Source organism: Charadrius vociferus, unplaced genomic scaffold (assembly GCF_000708025.1).
Source record: "Charadrius vociferus isolate BGI_N301 unplaced genomic scaffold, ASM70802v2 scaffold213, whole genome shotgun sequence".
Taxonomy (NCBI): Eukaryota; Metazoa; Chordata; class Aves; order Charadriiformes; family Charadriidae; genus Charadrius; species Charadrius vociferus.
In genome coordinates, this window is record NW_009647828.1 from 7,914,941 (window position 1) to 7,941,629 (window position 26,689).

Below are 26,689 nucleotides of genomic sequence, written 5' to 3' on the forward strand. Positions count from 1 at the left end.
GACTGCAGGGAAGGTTTGGTTGGTTTTTTTTTTTTTTTTAAAAAAAGAGGTAGGTAGGGAAAAAGTAGCACTTTGCCAATGGAAAACCCCTTAAGTGGGAGTAGAGCACAGGATGTAGTTACATAGAAGTCCCAAGGATTCACTGTGTTGACCAAAGGAGACATGCCTTCTTACTCTACTACATTCAGTGACAGAGGAACACTAAACGGTTTTCCCTGTTTAGTTTTCCCCTAACATATCAGAAAGAAATTAATCTCACCAATGACTAAAAAAAACTAGAATATTTTACTTATAATCATACTTTGGCTGTCCAAAACTCCAGCACTCTCTACTACACAGACAGCTACTATGATAAAGAAAAAGTTACTGACTGCATAAATAGCATGCATAATGAAGGAAGTACTTTCTGACACATTCCAAGTTCAATTCGCTTTTATTAGGTGCCGAAACATTCATCCCACCCCTATGGCAGAATGTATGAACAGATATTGCAGGATAAAACACATATGTAACATTTATAATTATTTGTAACAAAGTTTTATGGGATATAGTTTTGAAAGTCTACCTGCAGCCTATACAGATAATCTTTGAAAATGTAAAAATGAATTTATCAGGCCATGCAACCTTAAAAGCCCTAGTAAAAACAGAACTGAAAATAAATAAATATTGGAGATTAGTTATTGATAAAAATAACAATGTAAAATGTGTAGCATGAGTACCTTGCCTGGCTTCCCATTCTCTCAAAGACAGAGTAAAGAAAAGGCTTGCAAAAGACTCATTTTGTTCATGTTATCTGTTGCTATGAACAAAAGCAAATTCTTGTAGAAAGATGTTAGTTCTATGTTCACAGTTCCCTCAGCACAACTGACTAGGTTTATTAAAGATACTGAGAGTCAAGTGAGATTTGTGTCTCTCAATTTTTCCTTTGCTTTTCCATAGGGGATAAAATATATATTATAATAGCAAGCCTGTCGGTGTGGAAAGGTCTGTGTTCGAGACAATGAAAAGGTCATGTGAGAACGTGGCTTACGAAGGAGTCAACTGAGAGGCGAAGTCAACTGAGGAAGAGATCCTTGATTCACAATGGTATGCAGTAGATGATTGGCTATTTGCACAAACGCTAATACATACAGATAAAGGAGTTTGTCTGCCTTGTAACATGGCCAAATAAGGGCTACTCTTTTTTTTTTTTAATTTAAAGGAATTGATCTTATAGTGATATACGTATTTACACTATAAATTGCTCTCCAAGGCAAGCACGGACCTCCTGGCAGAGACAAAACCAGTCTGTGAGTGTTATTAAATAATCCCACTACAATGGTCTCTTTCAAACTCCCAATAAGCAGAAACCATAGTGCAGGGGTGCTGATTCAAGGATGACTCTTCCCTCCAAATCACAGTTGAAGAAATACTTCAAAGTAAGGTGTTAAGTGGGCAGAGCGCTGTGAAGAGTGCTTTTCAAGAATATAAACTACTTAGTCCTTTTCCATTTTGCACAAAGGAAGAAAGGCTCATTCCACAATTCTGACCTAGCTCTGACCAATCCTAATATTAACGTTTGCCTTTCCAAGTCTCCTCCAACTGAAAGGAATGCAGTTTTACCCAATTCCTAATTCCTCCAAGGAACGTGGTTTAACCTACTTGTGTTTCAGGTTATTCTGGGTGAGATTTTGTGGTGTGTCATTAAGACTGGTCATGTCCTACCACAAGACTGCCTGGAACTTTTTTGTCCTAAAAATCCATAGCACAGAGCACATACAAATTGCGTCAGCACTGTGGGATGGAAGGTCAGCATATATGCATGCTCTCATTTATAGCAGTCACATGTAAAGTACAATATCCATACACAAGAGGTTCAGAAAAGAGGATATTTTGTATTCAGGATTGCTTGTAACATGGCAAAGAGAAAAGTGAACGTTCCAGAGTAATTTAAAACTGGACCTAAGAATCACTACAGAGTTAGAAACAATTGCTCTACCTTTACCAACAGGACCCAGTCAGATTTAGACAAAAATCACCCTCAAAGAATGACTAATGACCATCTGTTCTATACTTTAAAATATACCTTACTGTTAAAAAACGTAGCCAGAACATTAATATTGTAGAAGCAGTCAGAAATACCGTAAGAACAAAAGCACAACAATTGTTGTGGATAAACGGCAAAAGAGACGGCTTTTCTTATAACAGGGTATCCCAAACAGCAGTCATTGCATTTATGCAAATATTAAAGATTTGTTTGATTTTTTTAATTGGTATTATAGAAAAATGAACCTGAATTCTGATCTACAGAGTTCAGCTTACCATTTCTCCAAATTATTTTTTCAAAGAAGTTACTTTTTTAGTTCTATAAGGATTACCATTCCTACTTGGCTTATCTAACAATCATAATTTAGCTCAAAATTCTCAGCTGATACCAGATGTGTAAGAAACATTTCAGTAATGCCAGACTACACTCAGATCTGAAATGTTTCACTGCTGGTATCTGCAGAATCAAGTACCACTGCAGAATATAAATACCCATACTAAGTAGCTAGAGAAGTCCTCATTTTCTCAACTTCTTGGTTGAAGGAAACCCTGTATTACCCAAGGAATTAGGTTAAGAGGAGATAAGACCAAAATAAACATGGAATTCCCCTTGTGAAATGTTTATCATATAAACAATGCTTATCATGTATTTATTTTTCATATTGTAAAAACATTGCAAAGTTAATACGTTTGAGGGCAAATATCAAGATGTAACACATTATGGAAAAGGTTGATTTCAAACAGTAAACCTGCTTATACATTATAAAGAACAGAGACCCCCCGGCAGATACAATGAATTAGCTTTTTCTCTAACTTGGCTAGCAATTTTAAAACTACTTTCCATTTGTCATGCTAGAAGAGTAGCAAGACTCTTTCAGCACTTTAAAGATGCATCTCTAGAACAGCTGCCTGGTATCGAAGCTTGATGTTGAAATTTAGCTAAATATGTACAAGCAAACAAAACCCAATAATCCAACAGTTCACAATATCATCTTTCACCTGTGGAACCAATTTGCTTTACAGCTTTTAAGTTCCAAAGGATACTGTAAGGCAGGTTAAATAGTAGTATCCATACATAATGGAAACCAGGACTGTGGAACAAGATTATGACTGACTCAGAAGCGGCCGGTCATTTTAGGTAGCCATCTGTGATACTGTAGGCCTTGTGCTGAATTTGTTGGGTGTTGACACTCATCCAAAACCAGTGAAAGCAAAAGGTCTAAAACAGAACACCCAAAGTCAATTGATTCAAAGTTGGTGCAAATTTAAATGTTTTACATTGCTACTCAACCCAAGTCAGTAGCAGTGCAAATCTCTGACCACTCACAGATGTTCCCTTCCAAATTTGTCTAGAAGTATTTTGTCCATTAAACCTGAAATCTGCTCTGAAATGAATGCAGAATGTATGAGATTCTCTCACAGAATTTCTCATTACTCACAAACACTCAGAGTATCTTAAGTATGCATTAAATATACAGCACAGGCAGATAAAAAGAATTTCAAAGTTCACTGTATTGAATATAATGAATACATATAAATCAAATTGTTTTCAAAAGAATAATAAAAATGTTTTTAAAAAGTGGTTTGGGTTTTATTTGGTTTTTTTTAGAAATCTTAGATCAAAAGTGGTCACTATTTGCAAAGGAGTAACCCAAACATATCTGTTCTAATATAAATGATCCTATTATGTCACCAAATTTAATAGGAAAGGAAGATCACTCTCTAAATCTCTGATTTCAAGGTCTTTGATTACAGCTAATTTTCAGGTACAGATTTAAGATTGTCAGTGGTGCCTTTAAACCGAGAGGGGTCAAGTTCCAGTAAGACAAACTGGAGTTCAAGAGCAAAACACTTTAAAAATTCTACGAACAATACTACAAATGTGTACTCAAAAAGTATTAACACGTAATTCACTGACTATCCTTACACCATTTGTGCTATACAAATACCTGTGACATCAGTGATAAAGCTTCATTTGCTCCGGAAATCTCCAGCAAACTCACCATGCATACGTAGAAGTAGCACGCAGCTATTTCCAGCAAAAGAAGTCACCTTCCTGCTGTAGTGTGAATTCAAAGTCTGTGAATCCACTTACAGTCAACTCAAAGTCCATGTATTAAATGGCAGTATTCTGATACAGAGGTTCACCCAGTTTGCAAAACTGGAGCGATGCATGTTGAGATGAAGTTGCTTTTTAGGAAAATTTCATACATGCCATATACAAGCAGGTATGATACCTTCTACAGTAAACAAATGTGACAATTTTGCAGGTTTTCCATGATTTCACACATTCTTATTTACACAAAAGGACATTACAACTATAAACCATACTGAAAGTTTTTACAAAGGAACGGTAATCCAATTGTTAAGTATCAACTATAGTTTATTAAAAGAATGGTGAGAGACTGGCCACAAAATATAAAACAGTGCAGTTCCTTGGACCTGAATGACATCAGTTTCCTTGCACTGGTTGGCCTTAATGAATCTCTCGTGTCCGTTACTCAAAATGCTATACGTTTTGAATAACTAAGATAAAGATATATACATGTATAGCTATATCATGTGCATGAATTTCCATATATATGTTTTGATTATTCTAGTTGTTATAATACTTCTCAAAAAATATTATTGTAAGCTCCTTGACTTTCATTTTTGTTCATACAGAATTTAGCACAATGACCACCTTACGCTCTGTGTACAGTATCAGTAACATACTTTTTATCCAATCTACGATATTTTTTTCTTCCCCATCTGAATTTTTTCATACTTTAAGTAAATAAAAAAAACCCCAAAACACGAAACCCAAACCAGGCAAGTCTATGTTATTGTCTGCACACAATTTCTAAAACTACTGCAGTAACTGGTACATTCATCCCACTGATAATCATGTAGGGTGTAGCTGGAACCCCCACCACTAACCTGCCAACCTGTCTTTCCCAAGACAGGGATAAAATTTTCTTAATTTTCCCAAGACAGGGTTAAAATTTTCTTAATTTTATATTTCATAAGGCTGTAGTCAACCCTGGGTTCCAATTTGCAAAAAAAAAAAAGAAAAAAAAAGAACAAAAAAAGAACAGACAAGGGCTCCAAAAGCCATCTAAAAGATCAGACAATAGTTGGGGAAAGACAAAGGTTGTATACATAAGGAATGACAAGAGAAAAATAACAAGGGTTTGGGAAGAGAAATATGACTACATGGCAGTAAAAAAAAATTACCACATCCCTCTCATGCTGCTTTTTCTAATACCTCTGGCATTTCTTTTAAGGTACTTCCACAAGAAACAGCAAGTTAAAACTTGTTAAAACATATGCTAGTTTTGATGTGGTTGGAAGGAAAATTGTGAGATTAATGGTTTCTCACAATTATTTTAAGTGAAGGGAGTGGCTAAAAACTGAATTTTAGAGTCATTTAAACCAAATCCAGAACATGTATTACTTGAGTAATAGCATATAATTATTTAGCTAAGGACTATATTTTAAGGAATGACCCCAGAGGCACATTTAAAGCAGACTAAAAAAAAGCTTTAATTCAGAACTTTATTTCTTGACTTTTTAACCCTAATATTTTAAGTCAAGAGGGTCTTTAAATGCAATTGCTTAGGTATTTTCTATTTTAAGAGAAAAGGCTAAAGAGGGAAAAACAACCCCAACCAACCCACCCAACCCATAGTGTTCCCAAGGCTTCAAAATTTCATCTTGAGAAACAAATACAACTGCATGCAAATCCTTCTCAGGAACAATTAGCTAGGCAACACCAGAAGGAGTGGACTTGGCTACAGTTATCACATGTATTAGCAATGCCCAGCTCCACACATGGTAGGACATGTGCTAAAGCCCCATCTGCTGTCAACCTTTTGAATTCCACAGTAGGGAATTATTTTTCATATACTGCAAGATTTACAGAAGCCCATTCTTAGCTTCTATTGCCCCAGGAGAGGCTGGCAATCTGAGGTCAGCTGATTTAAGTTATTTGGCTAATGGGATTAGCCACACATCCTAAGCAATACCTTTAATCAGGAAAAAAAAATTCCTGGGCATTGGAGACTACTGAATCAACAGCAACAACTTCTGCTCCTCACCCTGGCAGCTTCTGCAGCTGCCCAGCCCACGGGAAGAACATCTTTTGAATCCTTCCTCAGCTCTTCGAACCTCAAACTGCAGAGCATTCTCGTTGTACTTAACATGTTGTACTTTTCAAAAAAGAGACAGCTGTTGAAGCAGCATCTTTCTAAATACACCCACCATCAGAAACTACCTAGACAACTGACTTATTCAAACTCATTACCACTCTGGCCTGGGTTTTCAGAAGAATGCAAAGATACTGTATTTCAAATGGGAATCAAAATAAACAACATTGCCAGTGTAGGATCTCGCAACTTTAACAGTGCTTTCTCCCAAATAGCTTTCTAGGTCATGATAAATAAAACTTCTATAAGACTGCATATAAACAAATAACTTAAGAGCATTAGTAATTAACAGGGCTGCTTTCTAACCATAAAATTTAATATCAGGTACTTAGAAGGTACTACATTTACTGTTTTTCTTAAAATTTAAACAAAAAAAGAGATAAAACCTGCAAGATAAGGATATTGTAAGATTCAAGAAAAAACTATAACTGAAAATATAAGAAGTTCAAATATTGATTAGGTTCTACAAAGATTTTCTCAATTCTACCATGACCTTGTCTTCTAACACTTCCTTATAATCAAACATGCATTTAAAGTTCTGAAACTTTCACTTACACTGCAAAAGGACAAATAATATCACATTAGAACACAGGAATATTTAAACTTCAAAATTAATCCTGAACTGGAAAAACTGAAAGTGAAAAAAAGAAATAGTATAGCACTTATGAAGAAATGGTATGTAATATCAGCTCTGGTATCTGATACAGGGATAGAAACGCATCAGTCCCAGCTTTTACGCCTTACCCAAAACTTGACACAGGACAGACAAAACTTGAATACCCAATGCCAGATACAAATAATTCCGAGGGCAAAGAGTCATTTCATACAGCTCTTCAGCAATGTCCTCTGTGATACACAAGCAACTATTCTGTATGGCATAGTAAAAAGTAAATGAGTTCATCATCCAATTCCAGCAGATACTCTCTTGAGTTGCAACTCTTGTTGTGTGGCAGGAAGAGATGGAGAAGCAGCACTGAATAACATCTTCCAGCAAGAGGAACTCTGAGGGATGTGGAAGCTTATTAGCATAACGTGTTCACATCACCTCCATCAGTTCCCTCAAAATATAGTACAGAACAACCAGCTGAGGCATTAAAGCATCCTAGGGTCTAGGAGAATCCCGCAGGAATTCTGTACCCAGCCATCGGAGTCAAAGCTGAGAAAAGCTATCAAGCGGAGCCTTAAAATTTTAATTAGAAAAGAAAGCTTTCTCTTCATTTTTCACCTTCAATGCCACTGGAAGTATGAGGAAATTCTCTTTTCTTTCCTCCAATATAATTGTGCTTTTACAACCTATCTTGGTTTTAGGCATTGCCAAAAACTCTGCAAAAACTGTAGTTACCATAGTTATTTTAGTTAATTACACTTAATCTCAAAACTCCCAAACATGCTATTCTAAGGGGCTTTTTTTGGGGGGAAAAAAAACAATCTGTAAAATAAAATATAATTTCTGAATTTTTGTTCTATTAGTAGCACTGGAAAAACTAAGTAACATTCAACAACAGATTTTTATACATCATTAAAATGAACATGATTATAAATGTGGCCAAATTACTAAAAATGAAAGTTACAAGTGAGCTATGTAGCAAGAAGAATGCAAACCCGTTATGATCACTTTTGTAGTCTCCAGCCAGATGATATGCCCACCTGGAATACAGCCCCCAAATGGGAAATTTTGGGGTCTCTACCAATTTTGCTAGAACAGAATTATTGCTTCTTCCACTGATGTTAGTCAGCTTAAAATATTGCTCTATTTATCTTGATTTACACAGAGAGTAACATTTTTTATATTTAGTTTACTTCAACCATATTGGATATTTTAACATCACTGAAATATGAAGTTTATAATTTTAACAGGAAAAGACCAAAAAAAACCTTTGAATAACTGAATTTTCATCTTCCCATTGTAAGAAGCACTCATTAACAAGTAGTTCACACAAGCTGCCCAGGTTGTTCTTTGAGAAAATAAAATCTGTGTTAGTTACACGGTACTGAAGACAGATCTACATATACAACATACCCTAAAATACCTTGTGGAATTTCCTAAAAGGGAACACTATAGCTTAGAAAATGCTGCACCCATTTGGAGATTTGATTATTTTTTTTTTGTCTTGCAGGGTGAAGAACAAGATAGGCATGAAACACATCAAGAAGAATCCTGGCAGTGAAAAACTAGAGACATCTGCTTCAGTCACATATGTCTCTCTGACTAAAATCATAAGCAAAAGCTGACAGACCTCATCAACGCTGACTTTTTTGTTTTGCTGGTACTGCTCAGCTGGTTGTTGCGGTAAGGGATTTAGCAGCAAAGCAGGAAGATTGTACACAGCAGCCTCTTTGTGACTGTATTAATATGCATATTAATTGCCCTCACACTGCTTGAGTGACAGAGCTATACAAAACAGCACAGACTCACAGTGCCTAAAACATACACAGTTTGCAGTTCAAAATCATCAGGCAGGAATAGCATCTATTCTAGAAGTCATTCTGATTTGCTCAAGGTACAAACCCCTTTCTCTTCCCAAAACGCTTTTCACTGAACTCTTTATTTCCACGATTCCATTACAGTACATGTAAAGCCATTACCACCATCCTTTTCCTGGTTCTGAGCAGTTTTTCCATAAAGAGGAGCTCTACAGAAAAAAAAGGGGAAATAAGATCTACAGTAATGCCACAAACAAAAATGACAGTACCAAACATTAATGCAGAATTAATCTGCCATTTTGCCTAGTTTAAACAAATATAACCTGACACGGTTACCAATGGTAAAATTGCAAGAGAGGAGATCTGGAGACAAGGCTGATCAGGTAGACGGTGACACATCAGTTAGAATACATTGTTAACCTATTTTTTGTTCTCCACACTATCATTCACGAGATCCCCAGACTAATTGCGATAGCTTTATTAAAACTTGTGGGCATGTAATCTGCACTGTAGCTTTGATAGCTTAGATGAACATATAGCTCTGGACCATGAGATGAAAGAACTCAGTTCTCCTAGTGTAATTCACAGTACTGCTGAATGACCAAGTTATTTTTCCTTCTCATATCCTCTTCAAGGCACTGAGTTCTACTGTTGAAAAAGCACAGTATAAAACCTGGTTTTGTAAGAAACTGTCAATGCACAAGAACTTGCCTTGGTCTGCAAGATGGGCAAAAAACTGACTGACAGGTTACACTCAGAATGGTGATCAACGGTTTTTACTCAGAATGACAGCTTGTCACAAGCGGGAACCCGCAGGGATTGATACTGGACCCCACACAGTTCAACATCTTCCTAAATGATCTGCATGATGGGACTGAGAGCACCATGACCAAGTTTGATGATACCAAACTGGGTGGTGAGGTGGGCACATCAGAAGGAAAAGCCATGCTACAGACAGACCTGGCCATGCTGGAAGAGTGAGCTAGGAAGAACAGTATGGAGTTTAACAGAGACAAGCACAAGGTCCTGCACCAAGGACAACATAACCGAAGAGCCCAGTGCAGGCTGGGATCTCTGTGGGTGGGGAGCAGCCTCGCTGCTGGGGTTGCAGTGGACAACAAGCTGAACAGGAGTCAGCAGCACACTGCTGCAGCAATGAAGACAAACTGGATCCTGGGTGGCATCCACAGGGGCATTACTAGCAGAGATAGTGATGTGAACATCCCACTCTACCAAGTGTTTGTCAGGCCACACCTGGACTGCTGTGTCCAGTTCTGGTCTCCACAATTCCAAGACAGGCACAGACAAACTGAAGAAGGTCCAAAGGAAGGCCATGAAGATGAAGAACCTGCCCTACAAGGACAGACTGAAGGAGTTAGGTCTTTTCTCCCTGAAGAAAGAGAAGGCTCAGGGGAGACCTTATCACAGTATTCCAATACATAAAGGGTAGCTACAAAGAGGATGGAGGCTCTCTCTTCACAAAGAGCCACATGGAGAGGACAAGTTATACCCGGATAGATTTCATATATAAGAAAGTATTTTATGCTAAGAACAATCAATCACAAACCTCCCCAGGGATGTGGTAGAGTCCCTATCACTGAAGGTTTTCAGGATGTGATGGGACAGCGTGCTAGACAATCTGTCTAGGCTTCCCTTCCCGTAACAGGCTGGACAAGGTGATCTTCTGAGGTCCCTTCCAACCTGTGCTATTCTGTGCTCAATGAACTGACTGGCAAGGTAGCTTCAAGCAGTCTTCTGCAAAACACCCTCTATTTCTGAAGCAGGTAATCAAAATTTCATCTCATTTATATACTAAGATAACCTTCCCTGCCTTGTTTCACACATATGTTTATAATAACAGGGATATATTCAAAATATGCAATAAAGTGATACCCTTCAACTATATCTAGCAATCCAATGACCTTGGACTCTGCCCACATGTACACAAATACAGATATTCTAACAGAAATAGCCAGATAAATATCCCACTCTAATTGCTGACAGACATTTCAGATACCTCCTTTTACAGACTGTAAATAACATAGGCTAAAACTTCACCAGCAATTTTTGTAAATGCCTAAAACTGTAGAAAAATATACCCCAAAACACCAATATCTAAGCCAGAATGACATATCTAAAATAAAATGTGACAGCTGACCTGGGAAGGCATCTATTGGGGTTAGTTTTAAAAGTTATTATTTATATGTAAAATTGTCATTTATGGCTTATCATAATGTTAAAATGAAGAAGTAGGCTTTACCATGTACTGTAGCAGACAGATGCTTTAATACAGATTCATCAGCGTTTCTTCCTCCCTTGCACTGTCTTACACCAAAAACTTCAATGAAACTTGAAATCAACTAATTGTAACTACCTTGTTCTTTAGTTGTCTCACCTATTTTTCCTCATCATTCCCAGAAGAACACTTTTCTTGCCATTTTCTAGCTCCAGTCTTCCAAAGAACTTGAGTTCATTCTTGGCTTTAAGCATATCAAGGCATCTCATACTGTTAGCATATGAACGGCCTTCACTTGGGTTTCCACTCAAATTAATGGCGCTCAGGATCTTGCCCAATAATTCTAATGCATGTTGAAAGCTGACAAAGTCCTGCTAACAGTTTATTTTTGAAAGCTTCTGACTTTACTACTGCCAACACTGAAATGGGTAAGATTCCAGCAGTGTATTTTATTAGCTGCCTATTTACAATTCAGTAAGCTATAGTTATATTAAAAATTGTTCTACAAATTAACATTTATGAAAAAGAAGCCATTAAAAATGAAAAACTGGATGGATTGTTTCCTGGAGCTAATATAAACAATGGACCAATTGCCACTTCCCTGCTGTAGTTATAAACATCTCATTTTCACTCAGGTCAGCAGTATTATTCGACAGTCACTGTGATGTACCAAAAAAATTCTGCATACTCTGGTGAGTCTGCATAAAAACAGTTTCTCTGAAATACATCGAATATATTTATTCTTTGCTGAAGAAGTTGACTACTGATGACTCTCAAGTCTAGATACTGCTTAATGAACAATCATCTTGTGAACTGGGTTGAACATTTAAGTTCCTGACCATCAGACCTCTTGAGATAAGAGGAACCTTCTAACACAGATCAGGTACCAATGAAATAATCAACCTTTCCTAAGCAAAACTATTTGAGCAGCTCTCTGTACCTTTTTTTTTTCCCCTCAATTTATGCTCCAGAAACCTTGAGCAAGGTTTTAAAATGTTTTTCAAATTATTGTGTGAGCACAGTCAGTAATCAAAGTATGTAATCATAGTTCTGATTTAAAACTGAAAATCTTTGGTGCAGATGCATTTCAACAAATTACACATTTAACCAAGGTTTCCACTGTTCTCCATTGACTAAACGGAGAACGTACAGCAGCAAAACTCCTAATTGAGGTATATCAGTTTGGTGCCTAAAATTAGGTGGGATGAATATAGCTCAAAAAATTACACAGCACTAGTTGATGATGGAAAAAGTCTAAGGCAGTAAATCACAGGCTGATTTGAAGCAGCCTCTTTTAACAGGCCCCAAATGGCTTCTACAGTCCTAACAGCTTTTTCCTTCTAATAAAAACAAAACCAGCAAACAATGACCCATGGGTTGAATGGTGTTCTGAGATCCAAGGAATGGGGATTTTTCTCCCCGGTTGTCCATTTGGAAAACAATAAATGTATACATATATAGAATTCCATATGTATAAATACTTCATTGTTCCAAATCCATTCACACTATGCTATTTAATACATTAGCAGTTCATTCAACACCCTGTGCTATTCTGGCCAAGCTGGTTTTGCTACCAGAATAGAATCCTTTGAAGTCACTTGGGTATTTCCAAAACACACCACAATCTGACAACATGACTTTCAGCCTCAGTATTGGTTATCTAACAGCACCAAGGAATTGCTTATGATTCACAGGACATTGAAAGGCCAAATAAATGTATTTCAAGAAACATAGAAATGTTTCACTAATTATTTTTTCAGAAAAAAATTGCAAATTTTACATTTAAATTTCTAATTGTGGTTAAGTGAAAACAGCAAGAAATTCAGTACATTAAAATGGCATATTTCAGAGAAAAAAACAATCAAGAAACCAATTTAAGTATTATTTTGGATATGCATATCACATCAGGAAGTTATTTCAGACAAGAACATTTTGTAGAGATGGCCTTTGCAAGGAACATGCTTGTTTTTAGGTAATACACGATAAAACAGGGGAGCCCCTTAAAAATAACATATTCAAAAATACAATACAAATTGATGTACTGAATATTACATTACTATGCACACAGAACTAGGAGCATACTACTACAAAGCAGTCAGACTTCTGAGCTTTTTTTTGTTCTTTTATTTTATTAAGTTAAGAGGACTTTAAACTTTTTTTTAAGTATTTAAAAATGGGGAAATTCATATCAGTATAGTCAAGCAAGCACTTAGCTTTTTTTTTATTGGATCATAATTTACAATAGCTAGATCTCTAGTAATATCAATCAGATACAGAAAAATAGGCAACTTAGATTTCTTGCATGAAACCCAGGGATGATACAATGCAGTGGACAACAGCACAAATGCACATGTACAACTACTGCCTTAGAAATCAAATTTCAAGCAAAACAAAAATCTGAAAAAAGGGGTAAGACAGAACTAATTTACGCAAGCACCAATACAGTGACAACTACAACACTAACACACAAAGGCAGCACAGTAAGGCCTCGAAAAGAGGTGGTGCACCTAATGGAGACTTACTTATTCTCACTGCTCCAGTTACTCCTGAAGAATAACTGAGATGACTTCCATTGTCTGTTCAGACAGCCCTGTGCGAAACAGCCTTTGATGTATACAGTATTTAGAAGAGGGGAACTTTTGCATGCAGGTAAACTGGGTTTTGTTTGAAGAACAGTCAGAAGGAAATGTATTTCAAAATTAAAACCATGAAAAATAGCTTTAGTCGCATCTTTCTGCCCTTATTTTAAAAAATATGTAACACTGAAAAAATTAAGCCTGAAGAAGTGCACATCCTAACAAAATACATATTATGTACTAGTTCCCCCACCACTGCTAGAAAAGAACTTTTCACCCCCTCTTACTATCTGCAAACCTAGACAAAATTGGGAATTCCTGAAGTTCAAATGAAGTGCTGGCACAGACAAACAGATGAAAAAGGGAGGACAAGAAGCAATGGAAGATGATCTACCTTGACGGAAACAGTGGTATTTCAAACTGCCTGTACCAGAGTAATAACGTTATTGTATACAATATATCACATATATGTATGTTATGCATACCCTAAAAAAAGCAAAGAACTCTCATTTCTGCTTTAGTAACATTTTTCTGCCCACAACTTTATTCCTCTGTTATTCTCATTATGTGCTCTGAACAAAACTAAAGTTAAAACTCTAATGCAGTTTCAGAAGATAAGAATATAAGCTAGTATTTTTACCAATTTTGGTCAACAACACTGTGGAAGTTAAATTATTGTTAACTGGAACGCTCCCCCCATTTTACTATGCAAAACAAGGTGGAAAAAAAAATGTTTTCTAGATAGCCAAGACCTAGCTAAGACATATGGTAATTTTCAAACAAAAACCTGAAGTCTCTCTTAAGAAATGCTATAGGGACACATAAAAGGGAGATCACGGACATATGTAATACATTGCTGTATGCATTAAAAGTTTTCCATAAATAGTTGTCTCTCAACTGCCACAGCACTGAAGAAAACAGGGGAGGAAAAAAAAGCAGCTGCTGTTCAAAAGGAAGAATACTCGGGAATACTCAGAAGTGTTGCTGTCACTTGATCGTTAGTTCAATGAAAATTTTTTAACCAAGCATAACCCAATACCATTCGTCAAATCTGACTACGAAGTGATGTTATTACCTCAGAGCGTATATGCTGGAGAGACTACATGTAGTGACAGAAACACTCTCATAGTCACTGCTGGAGATGGAGCTGAGGGGGGAATCACGTAAGCCATCCTGAGAACTGAAAAAACATACGGAAACAAAATGAACTGCTGAAGCAAACAAAGGTACAAAACAGAGCACTGTGATAACTCATGGCTTGTCATGGATAATACAGAAATAAGAATAAACTAGCAGTTATATTTCTTCTCTTCAGAAAATGGTAAAACCCTATTCTGTTCTCCTCCCAAAAGGACAGACAATTTGGCAAAGTCGGGGGCACGCATTTTATAAAAATCTTCTATTTAATTCATGTCATATAGTTTAAACATTCGGGAAAAAAAATGAGGATCTCGCATTTTTCATAGGGTATAGAGGGAATAGCATGCCCATGCTGCTAAGTATGGTTTAATGCTGTAACGAAAAACCAAACCAAAAGTTCATAAAGTCACTGCATGTTTCAGGCCAAGACATCCTAATAAATAAGCTTCAACAGCAGCTGAAATATTGTGGCAAGTTTGAACTAAGTTTCCATCCAACGGGAAGGAAAAAGTCTGTGAGAAAGCAGAAAGTTGGTTCTTCAGTGAAGGCAATGAAGATAATATACCTACTCCTACCCGTAAATTTGCTCAGTTCCTATAACTGCCATATATGTACCTCAATTTTTGTGCTTTAAGCCAACAGATGAGCAGGAAGGAGCAGTCCCATGGCAAAACACTGACACTTCATTAGGGGAAATCCACTAAGTGAAAGGATATGAATAATTTAAATGAACAGTACACAAGTTCTCTCTGGCATCCCTGGGCTAATGAAAAGCCTTTAAATAACACATAATTTTAGATCTTACATCATATTATCAACATAAACTAGGATTAAAAGATTAAAAATAGTTTCATAAGCACTACACAGCTGCCTTGGAAAGACCAATTTTTTATTTCAGTAACATCATACTGCTCAGCTACTGGAAATTCCACAATCTGAAAAAAATTTAATTCTATTAGATAAGAAAATATGTGATCTTGAACAGAGCTATGAAAGCTGTACTGGCTCTAGGCACTGCAGAAGAATCATTTGAGCCTGCTGAAATCAAGTGTTCCGTCAACAGAAATCTTGGGACAATGCAGAGGGAAACCTAGGAAATATCTTTAGTTAAAAGAGATGTAATTATATAGGTCAGGATTACTTTACCATAACTTCTCCACAATTACTAGCAGATTTTTTTTAATGCTTTTTTGATTTGTAGGTGTGTGCGGGGTAGGTATTCAAACCAGCTACATTCCAAATTCTTTTCTTTTACCAAATTTACTATTGTAGCTATTTTTGCAGCTAGAAGTCCGGAAGAATGCTTAAGGGGAATTCTTCAAAGCAGTATATGGAAGGTATGTGCTCTAATCCCACTAAGAAATAATAGGATTTGTTTGCATACCTCCCACTAATCACTTGGAAAATGTACCCCTTCATGTTCCTCATTTCTGATTGCCAATTTGAATACAAATCCCTAGTGTACTCTGCTTTAGTTGAAAGGAGAGCCGTCACAACTGGAAAATAATTTTATCAGACTTGAACAAAAATCTATTTAACTTTCATTCGTTTTATATCATTTCCCTTGCTAATTCTGCTCATTATGAAGAGATACATGCATTTAAACAAAGGCTTACTCTTTTATAGCTCATCACCTTTACACATCCAATCTTACAATATGGTCATGCTACTAAAATGTACTTTTACTATCTGTTTTATGGCAGCTAAGTGATATTAAAAAACCATTAGCGTGTGATTTCACAGCATGATTGAGCAGGAGAAGCTGTCTTGCAAAGATGAAACGTATTGTTCAGAATAAAGTAATCTTTGAACAGCAGAACCAGGAAACAAGAACAACTAGCAAACGCAGCATCTTCTTTTATTATCTCTCACCTCCCTGCTACTTCCAGATTTTTCCAGTGTAACAATCCTGCCAGCTGATTTCAGTAGTAACACTTTTCTGAAACTTGTCAGGTTTTATGTCCTTCAGTGCTTTCTCTGAAGCTCTGCCTGATATATTTGAAATCCAATCAAAACATCTCTCTTAAAAGTAGATAATATTTATTGTCAACATTGTCCCAAGTCACAAAATCACTTTCTATGGCTGAGCTAACTTTGTGGACTGGACATTGATGTTTGTCTGATCAGGTTACATGCCTCTTCTCCCTACTTCCCCCCCCCCTCTAACCAGTCTCTACCAGCAGAACTTTTTCTCGTCAGTTCCACTACGTCACCTTTTTTTAAGCCTTGTCTTAACACTGATTGCCATTCTAAACTGCTTCATAAATGCCTTCATTTTCCACTACTCCATCTCCTATTTTGTGTACAAACCTGGCCATGCTGTGCCATCTGCTGATTTCAGGATTAGATATCCATCTGGTCAGTCATCATTTGGCAATGTAAACTGCTTGGACACACTTGACACAAAACCATGCTCACAGAGGTTAGTTTGTTGTAGTAAAGGATGCGCAGTTTAGACAATTACAATGTGTAAACATTTTTCTCACTGCTATGTACGAATACAGATGGAATTTTTGTACTAGAAATAATATTTATTATTTACAATGTCTATTTCTGGTTCATATTCAGGCTGTAACTCTTGGGTAAGAAATTGTGTTTATTTAGTACCAAGAAACACGAATCCAATAATAACTGTTTCATACCTTCTCAATGTTATACTAAATAGCTTTTGGAAAAAAAAAAAGCAACAACAACAACGAAAAAAAAAGACTCCTGACATACTCACTGAATTCCTTCTCAGTACACACAGATTCAGGATACCTCTTTGCATAATTTTCTTCTTGTTAGTGTCTGCCTGAAGATTCGCTCAGCTTTAAGATGCTGATAGATCCTGATGTGAATTGACCTTCTTTTCCCAAATCATGATTCCTGTTATCAGCTGACAGTAGCTCAGCACATGTATTCATTAGCACAATTATAAGAAGGGAAGGTATGTGCATATAGACACATTCTGTAGCAAATAGCAGTTAACCCTTTCTCTTCCCACACCAGCCCACAGGCAACTTGAACTTCACTGCATCTTGAACTTATTTGAAATTAATGCCATGTTGGATTTGGATTCACAGGACTGTTTAAACTGTGTAAGGTGGCAAAAGTTTGTTTCATTTGTGAGGTCTTAAACCCATGCAGTGCTATTTTAAAAATTACATTCTAGCCTGGGATAAAAACACCATCCATGCTCAAAATAGAACTCTTCAGCATTTCTGATAAAAATATAGAATAAAGATTTGAGGCAACAGAGCAAAATGACATGGGGTGATGTGGCTGCCTCTTTTCACGGAACACTGACAGACTGAACCAACAAATCTTTTATTTAAAGCTGTTGGCCGTTTTTTGTAACTATTTAAAGTAAAAAACAAACTGAAAGCTGCCTTAATGTTGGTTTGTGTGCTCTTTTCTACTGGAATGTGTTTCCAGCCTCTTATATTTAATTAAACCTCTGGTTGTTTCAGGGGATGGTTTCCTCATGAATGTTATTACTTGACTTACAATTACATTCCATGTTACATTTGTTAATTGGCACAGATCATCTCTTCTGTCTATCTCACTACATGAGAGCCAACTCTAAAGCCTCGCATGTCAGCTCAGCTATACAAAATCCACACAAATCAGTGGATTTTAAATGTTTTACCTACTGTGCTCATTTCAGGAATCTGTATATTGAGAGTTAACAGTCCACTGTTACTGCATTTGATATATGGACCTAGTAAAATGGAAGCTGGTACAAAACACTGACACCTTTTATTTGCATACTGAGGCTTCATAACAGCAGTCAAGTTATCTGATACCACACAAAATTGGTGTTCAACAGACAAGGTCAAATACTGCCACTTTTAATCTGAGACTTGCACTGTTAAAAAAAAAATGAGGAGGGGATTGAAAAAAATCATTTATATTGAATCTGAATTTGGCCGATTGCAAAGAAACAGAATACCAGAAGGTGAACAGAGGAATTTCACTCAACAGCCAGATAAAGTATTGCTTAAGTGAAGTTTTGCAGTTGAAAGGCTGTTATTTTGTTTCTAATCAACTACTATTTCCTTCTTGCTGATGATAAGTTTTCTCACTCCTGAATAGCTAGTTAGAAGACTAATCAATACAAGACACTAAGCAGACATGTTTTTGTTTATGTGAACATGTAGAGCTGTCCCATTAATTTTTACGAAAAGGCAACTTCGTAATGTAGACACACAACTTTCTTAAGTCTTACTGTGATGGGATGATTATAAGGAAAGCATGAATTTAAGACATTTAATCAATGTAATTTGCATTGCAATATTAATCTACTTTTGTTAAACGAGCACTTATAGAATCAAATACTATAAACAAAATGACAAGCTGGAAAGGTAATTTGTGTGAGTTTGGTTTTGGTTTTGTTGTTTTTTGTGGTTTTTTTTTAATGTAAATGCTAGTTATCGCAAAAATACAAATGCTTCTTCTCCATGCATTTATAAAGGTGGAATGACTTATCTTAAAGTTGCTGTACTGAAAATGTGAACAGAGCTCACATGTTGCTAAGTAGTGAATAAAATAAAACACAGGCAGAAAAATAAGAATTAGAAACCAACTTTATAAAACAGGTGTTCACCTTTTTACAAAGTCATTCTAATATGCTGAGGAAATAAAATTTTTACTATATTACAATACAGACTACTGTAATACATAAATATATTACAATACGTACATTTTTTCACTACAGAATTGCAACACTAAGAAATGGGACAACTTGAATACTAAGCTGGAGAAGAATAAATTATTCATCTTATTCTAGAATTGCAATACAGATCAGCAAACAGCAAAACATGTTTTTCCAAGGATGCCTCATTCCTCCTCCTTACACTGCAAAAGCATATGGCAAAATACGCTATTTTTTAAGCCCCCACAAATAAATGGAAACAGCGCCAGCATCTAACGGCCAATGCACACAGCTAGAGCTTGCAGAGAGTGTGAAGGTAAGTTTTCCTCACTACCAATTTCAGCTTCTTTTGCCAATTCTCAGGTGCACTGTAAGAGGCTTCATCAAGAGTACACTCACCAAACAAATTAAGGCCAAGGAAAACGGGGAAAAAAAGTGTAATTTAAGCTAGACACAATAGACCCGCAGGGGAAAGGAGAGAAAATAGGCTTAAGAATAATTTTTATATCAGAACAGTTGAAATGTCAGTATGTAGATAAACACCCAACAGAACTGGGTATTTAAGACTAAAACATGAAAACACTAGCACTGCATGACAATATGAACCAAGCTGCCAAACTTCATAAAACATAAAGAAGAATTAGCAGTTTTACAAGGACTCTTCAACACTGGAAAGAACAGAGAGCCATGTATTTCCAAAACACGAGAATAAACATGATCTTCACTCTCTGTAATTTTTTCTTCTTGGAAAAAGCAGGCAGAATATGATAGAATGAGCATTTTAAAAAGCCGCATAGCTTGCTTCCAGTTGAAAAAGAAGGCATGCTAGATACAGATCTTAGATTAGCTTTGTTTTGCTATTATGTCCTTTTTTACCCCAAAATACCAAATGCTGCTCTGTCATGGTTTTATCATCTTCTGTACTATTCTCACATTATTTCCCCCCTTTAACAGTTTGTTTTCCTACATGACAGCCTTTACTTATCACATTGTCCCTTCAGCAGATCAGATGCTGACTACATTTTTGTTAGCACTTTTCTTGTATTTGCATCTCATTAACACTGCTGCCCAAGACTATCAGTGCCCTTCGTGGTTTATGTCTTTGAGATACTTACAAGCAAATAATGGAGAAGGACATAATATCAGCTATGACTTATAAACCAAAGCAATAAATGCATCTGAAGTAAAAGAGTATTTAATCTGTATTTTAAACTCCACTGAATATTGAGGCTAGATAGAGGAGCCTGAAATACCAGGTATTTCAGACTTAAAGGATTAATTACAGTTAACCTGACCAGATCATTGAAGTCATACCTATAAATAATGTCATATTGTACAGCATAAGAACTGATTTACTAAAAGAAATAGTTTGTGTCATAACATACACATTTGACAGCTGCTTGATTCAGACAAGGGAAAAAAAATTCTTCTCCTAGTTGGTGACTTACAGTAACTGGAAAGTAAATACATTTATCAATTTGATGAATGAGCATATCCTGCAGCTATTCCACATGTATTAGATTGCTTATTGTTCTAGCTAATGGGTCCATCATTCTGAAAATAATCTACTGCCTCCAACATTTCCCCTATGGTTAAGTTGGCATTCGCAAGCATGTAATAGGAAGCAGTCACAGAAGCCTAATGCGATCTTCCAATTTAAAAATACCATTGAAAAGCAGTGATTAGTCACCACCCAGGCAGCATGAGTAAGAGAAGGTCCACAAAGTTCTGTTTTGTAACTGAATTCCCTCTTTTACCAATAACATGACTAGTGATTCAGAGGCAAAACCGAAATCTATATATAGATACATATGTATGAGATAAAGATCTACAGACATATATTTTTTTAATCTAGTCCTCAGTAGATCCCCAGCATCTCCATCTCTCACAGAATATACTGAAGAAGTTAACATCAGAACATTTCCAAATAAAGGAGCAACAATCTAATAACAGAATACCTCCATCCCTGTTTCTCCACTTCTGCAAAGATAGAGTATTTGCCAATTAATAACAGATGTACTACAGTCTCAATAATGAATACAGAGAATTAGATGTAATCAACAAAGTAACTGTGGAAGACACTATGGTGAAAACAGACAAAACCCACTAACTTGTTAACAAAATATTCAGAAATATTCACCCAAAAATTTTAGGAGAACTCAAGAATCAATCAGATGAATTATTAACCTCTCATTTAAAACTTCCTTGATGCCTGGAGTTTAAAGGTGGCAATCTCTAAAAATAAAAAGGACTCCAAGGGGATTCAAACAACTCTAGTTCTGTGAGCCTGATGTTCATACCAAGCAACTTAAAAGAATATATCAGAAGCTAAAACAGGTAGACAAGAACGTGAAGGTCTGCCTGGGAAGAAGTAATGTGGTTTCTGCAGAGGGAACCTCTTGGAAGCTCTGTGAACAGGTCAAGCAGCTTGTGAAGAACAGCAGTTTGGCTGGCAGCCTCTGGATTTCCAAATATGTTCCAAATACCGCACTAAAGGCTTTTAGGAGCTATAGCCTAAGAGAAGGGTGCCCAAAATGGATAAATAATTCTTAACCACAAATAGGGAGGAGCTGTTAAACGACCACTTCTCAGAAGAGTGGCATGTCACAGCTGAAGTTCTGTAGGACCCTAGGGGTTTTGTTTTCACATACGACCTGCAAAAATGCATATTGCAATGATGTCTGAAAGGTTGCTATTGGTGCAAAATTATTCAGGGCAGTAATAACCAAGAGCAGACTGAAGAACTGCACAGGATCTTAAAGTCTGAATAACAGGTAATAAAATGGCAAGATGAGATTCAACTGGTGAACACACAGAGAACAATTTTAGCATCAGATATAGAATGACAGCCTCTGAGGTCACAAGCAGGATCTTGGGGCTTTGGCAGACAACTTCAAAAAACATCAGCTCACCACTTGGCAAAAAATCCCAAGTCAAATAATCGGAGCCATTGGAAAAATAACAGAAAATAGTTATGCTACTGTACAAATCCATGGTTTGCTCATATCTGGAGTAAGGTAGTTCTGATTCACTTATTGCTAAGAGGAAATAGTATAACTGAAAAAGGGTTAGAGAAAGACAACAGGAATGATCAAAATTATGGACAACTTCTGATCAAGTAGGCTGTGACTCTTCCAACCTGAAAAAGTAACCACATAGGCTGACTGAGGTCTACGAAATCACAGCTGGCGCAGAGAGGCCAGGCAAGAACTAGGAGCCGTTCAATGAAGCTGTTAAGAGCCAGGTGCAGAGCAAACAAAAGGACACAGAGGAACACAGACCTACAGAACTCGCTGTAAAAGGACAATTCTTATACAAAGCTTTTACATATTATTAACAGAGGCTGGATAAGTAGGCGGAAAAGAAGTTGTTACATCCACAAACCATGTGAGGCTGAAAAAGCAGCTTATATATATTTTGTTGTATTTTGTGGACTTGTTCTCACCGATTTCATTTAATATCATACCCAAGGCAAAAATTAGTAGGCAAATTGAGTGTTGTAAATGACGTATGATTTATCAGGATACTAATTAAACATACAGTAATTACTTTTAGGCAAAATTCCACTTGAAGTGTTGCAAAAGCATGTAACGTCAAATGGATTTGTGAATGACTTCTTAAAATGAAGTCCTTTCAAACCCCGTTGTAAGGCCTTGAATATGATCATACTTGCAAGCCTAAGATTGCAAATACTCAGAATAATGAGGAGATAAAATTACCTTCTCGAAAGTCAAGTTTTGTGCACACTAAGTTATGTTTTACCTGTAAGGGGGAATTAACTCCAGCGCAGAGAACTCTTGATTCTTTTTCCACTACCAGTAAAATATTTCATAATTCAATTGGTATATTACTAAACAAATGTATATTTCTGTAGCCTTTATATTGTGGTAATGCTTCACGGTTCAAGCTACCCCCCCACTGCGTTATCCTGAACTCTGTACACATATAACAAAAAGATTCTGCATCATACACACATGAACTCTGTAGAACTGACACAGTAAGGCACAAAGGAAGAAAGCTGTCACAGAAATACAGAAAACAACAATAACTTCTATCTAATGTCTTCCCTCTGCTTTATGATATTAATACTTCAGGGAAACTGAGGACATTACTCACTATAAAGCAGGTTATCCTCTAAACAGTAAAACAAAATGAACTCTGGTTTCCTACTGATGCGTGTAGGATCCCTAACGTCTAATCAAAGTTGAGCTGAAGCATAGCATTTTCTTTAACACAACTATTATTATGGCGTCTCCTTATTATCTAGTTCCTTACTGTCATTAAATATGTAGAACCTCAACCCATGACCTCTATTCTTCTATCAGCTTTGGCTGAAATGGTCCAATAGGTTTAAAAGCTGCTTCTGCACTCTATTAGGCTCCTTCAGCACACAGACATTCACAAATACACTCATGCCCACAGGCAACATGATCAGATCAACCCCATTCTCTCAAACAAAGCTAAGGCAAGATGTGTTTAGAAGCCAATTTAGTCCTGCGCACTAATGCAGAAGTTAACATTTTAGTATCTGCCAGACGCTTTTCCTGCAAAACATCAGAGTACAACAGAGGTAATGACCCAGGTAATGTTGAGCAGCAATGCACTCTGTTATATTAAACTGGTAAGATTATTATACTTGATTTCAATGATATAGAGACGTTGTACAATTAAAATTCAGGTGTTCTCCAAATGTTTTCCAAAAAAGCTGAAGTCCAATAAAAAGCTACTTGCATTAAAAAATGTGTATTGAAAAATTCCTTAATCCTGCAACACACTATTTTCAAGGATTTAGGAATTTACATGCAAGTTACTACCAAAACATCAAGTTGCTCTTACCTTGAACTAGATCTTGACTTTACATCTTCCTTTGCTGTCCTTTCACTACTAGCATCTTCATTGTTATCCATTTTTTTCTCACATAGTTCTTTTCTCTTCTCCCACTTCTTCTGCTGATTTGAGATACTTTCTGCTTCTCCTTGTGACTCATTTTCTGCTCCTACCTGTGAACCTGAGGAATGTGCCAGGCACTTAGAGGAGATCGGCAGTCTTTGCTCTTCTCTGCCAAAGTCTCTTTCTGCTAACAAAGCAGAAGTTTCAGGTTTTAACGTTTCCTGTGCAGGGACTGAATTGTCCAAGTTATCTACATGGTCCATTTCCTTAGACTTTACTAATGTGTATGAAGCATTTACAACACCTCCTGCAGAATGTTTAGTCTTTAAACCTTCAACACTGTCCTCCCTGCTGTCTTCACAGCTGCCACAACACACACAGGAATTAATTAGACAGTTTGTGGCAGCTATACTGAGTTTATGGGATTCATCCTCCTCCTCATTTGCTAATGGATTAGCAGATCCAGGAACACAACTAATAGCTGCTTCTGGAGTTGTTACTGGGGATTCTGAGCTAGAGGGAGATTTAGGATTGAATATTACAGTAGCAGATATTTTCATTCCCCCTGTCCTGTGAGCTATCACCTCCGCTGTTTCTGCATCATCAGCATATGCATCCCAGCCATTGAGGTATACCTGCGAGTCTGGACCTTCTAGACAGCTACATGAATTCTGAACCAAGATGCCAGACGTCTGGTTGCCATCTTCAATATTGTTATTATTGCTTAAGTCACTTTCAGCATCTTTTAAAAGCAAAGTTTCCTCTGTCTGATGGCCATTCTCATACAGCAAAGCATCTCTGTATTGCAGGTTCTGTTTTGAATCATGGCAAGGGTTATTCACCCAAGCAAAAGTATCACTTACTGAATCCAACCCAGCAAGAGCTTCTCCTGCTCCATCTAGGTCATCCATAAAAAACACTCTGTCCTCATCATCAGTTAAATTGTCAAGATGGTGTCTTGTTGGTGACGCTTCTGTGCTAGAACTATTTCTTAGGCTAGGTCTGTGAGCTGGAGACTGACAGATGCTTGGAGGAGAAAGCAGAGAAGACATTTCATCTCCAACTCTGTGTACCATCCTATTCAGTTGTTCCAGTTCCTGTTCGTCATACTGCATAGAACAAGCCAGCTCAGCCTCTGTGTTTTCAGCTTTTGCTGAAAGCTCCTTAGCAGGCAAAGTTGCAGTTATGCCTGGCGTAATGACAGAGCGTACTTCAGCATCTGCTCTGACAGGAAAATCCACATCTTGAGAGATGCAGAGGTTACGTTCCAGTGTGTGCAGTTCATCCTCGGTCAATGTCTGAAGTAGGTCCCTGAAAATGAAGAAATACACACATCACTTCGTATTTACAATCATAGGAGGCACTGATGTTACAGATTTTAAAGAAAGCTTTTACTGTTAGTACAGAAATCCAGAACTTGGGGGCACACACTACTTTCAGCTCTGTAACTTAAGGTGTGTTTGGCATTCATATTCAGAATACATGTAACTGCTGACGCCTGAATTTGAGATTACTCATGCAAATACATGGCACCAAGGTATTTGCATCCTTGCAATCAAGCCCCAAAATAAATCAAAACACCCCCCAAAATGGATCTTTCCCCTTCCCCATCTACATATAATGAAGGTGTTATCTGCAATTCGATAAATTTTGTCATTTTAATTTTTTAATTCACAAACTTGACTTTGATTAGCAATTTGCCATCCTTCATACTAGACTCTGAAAATTATTCTGCAAAAGAAAACCGCAGAAGTTTCACACTATTATATTGTCAGATAAAGAGAATCCATTAAAAATAGTAATATCACTTATGCAACACCTATGTCTTGGAAGCCTGTTCACTGAAACTGGGACTGGAAGCTGGCTCTCTCCTGCCTCAAACACGTAACTCAGTCATTAGGGAGCTACGGCTTCTGCATGATGTTAAGAATCAGGCAGTCCCAAAAGCAAACACTTAGGTATTTACTAAACTATGTTTTCTAGAGATGTGCAGCATCCCCAATGTTATCAAGTGTCCTCAGTATTGCAGCAAAGCACCAAAGACCAAAGTCTTATTTGAGGCTGTTGTGTTTAAGTGCTTTATAACTTTAAAACAAATCCATAGACACAGCAGCACATAATTTTAGGTCTGCATTTGATTTACACTATGCTTCTCAATTAGAAACCACATATAGAAATACCCTCTGTCAAGAACTGCTGTCAACTTTTTCCAAAGACCATCAAGTATGTTTTAGCATAAATGAATAGATGGGAAAAGCAAGACCTTCTGCTTAAATAAAGGCTAGGAGTCCACTATTCCTCCTGTGTTTAGAAATCATTGGCTAACAGGTGATACAAAGCTGTCCGCATACTACTACTACTAAGCAGCACATATTAAAAGAATACCTTTAAAGGAGTAACTTCAGTCTAAACAAGACAACCAAAAAACCCCAAAGAAACTTTTAAACACATCTCACATACAATTTCCAGTCAATGGTTTGCATTTTAATTTGGTAACTCAAAGACCAGATATTTTTCCAAGTACTATCACTAGAAGATCAAATTGCCCCCAAAAATACATCACTTGTATATCATA

The 26,689-nt window shown here is 36.8% G+C and overlaps 1 protein-coding gene across 1 annotated transcript in view; it reads right to left on the reverse strand.

Annotated features, from left to right (window-relative positions):
* Positions 1-26,689, reverse strand: part of ZFYVE28 (zinc finger, FYVE domain containing 28) — a gene marked incomplete at its 5' end in the record, with an annotated part of 59,103 nt that overhangs the window by 15,770 nt on the left and 16,644 nt on the right. Inside the window, 2 exons of the mRNA XM_009882572.1 lie at positions 14,524-14,628; positions 24,061-25,425. Coding sequence (XP_009880874.1) covers positions 14,524-14,628; positions 24,061-25,425 — 1,470 coding nt within the window. The remainder of the gene's footprint in view (positions 1-14,523; positions 14,629-24,060; positions 25,426-26,689) is intronic.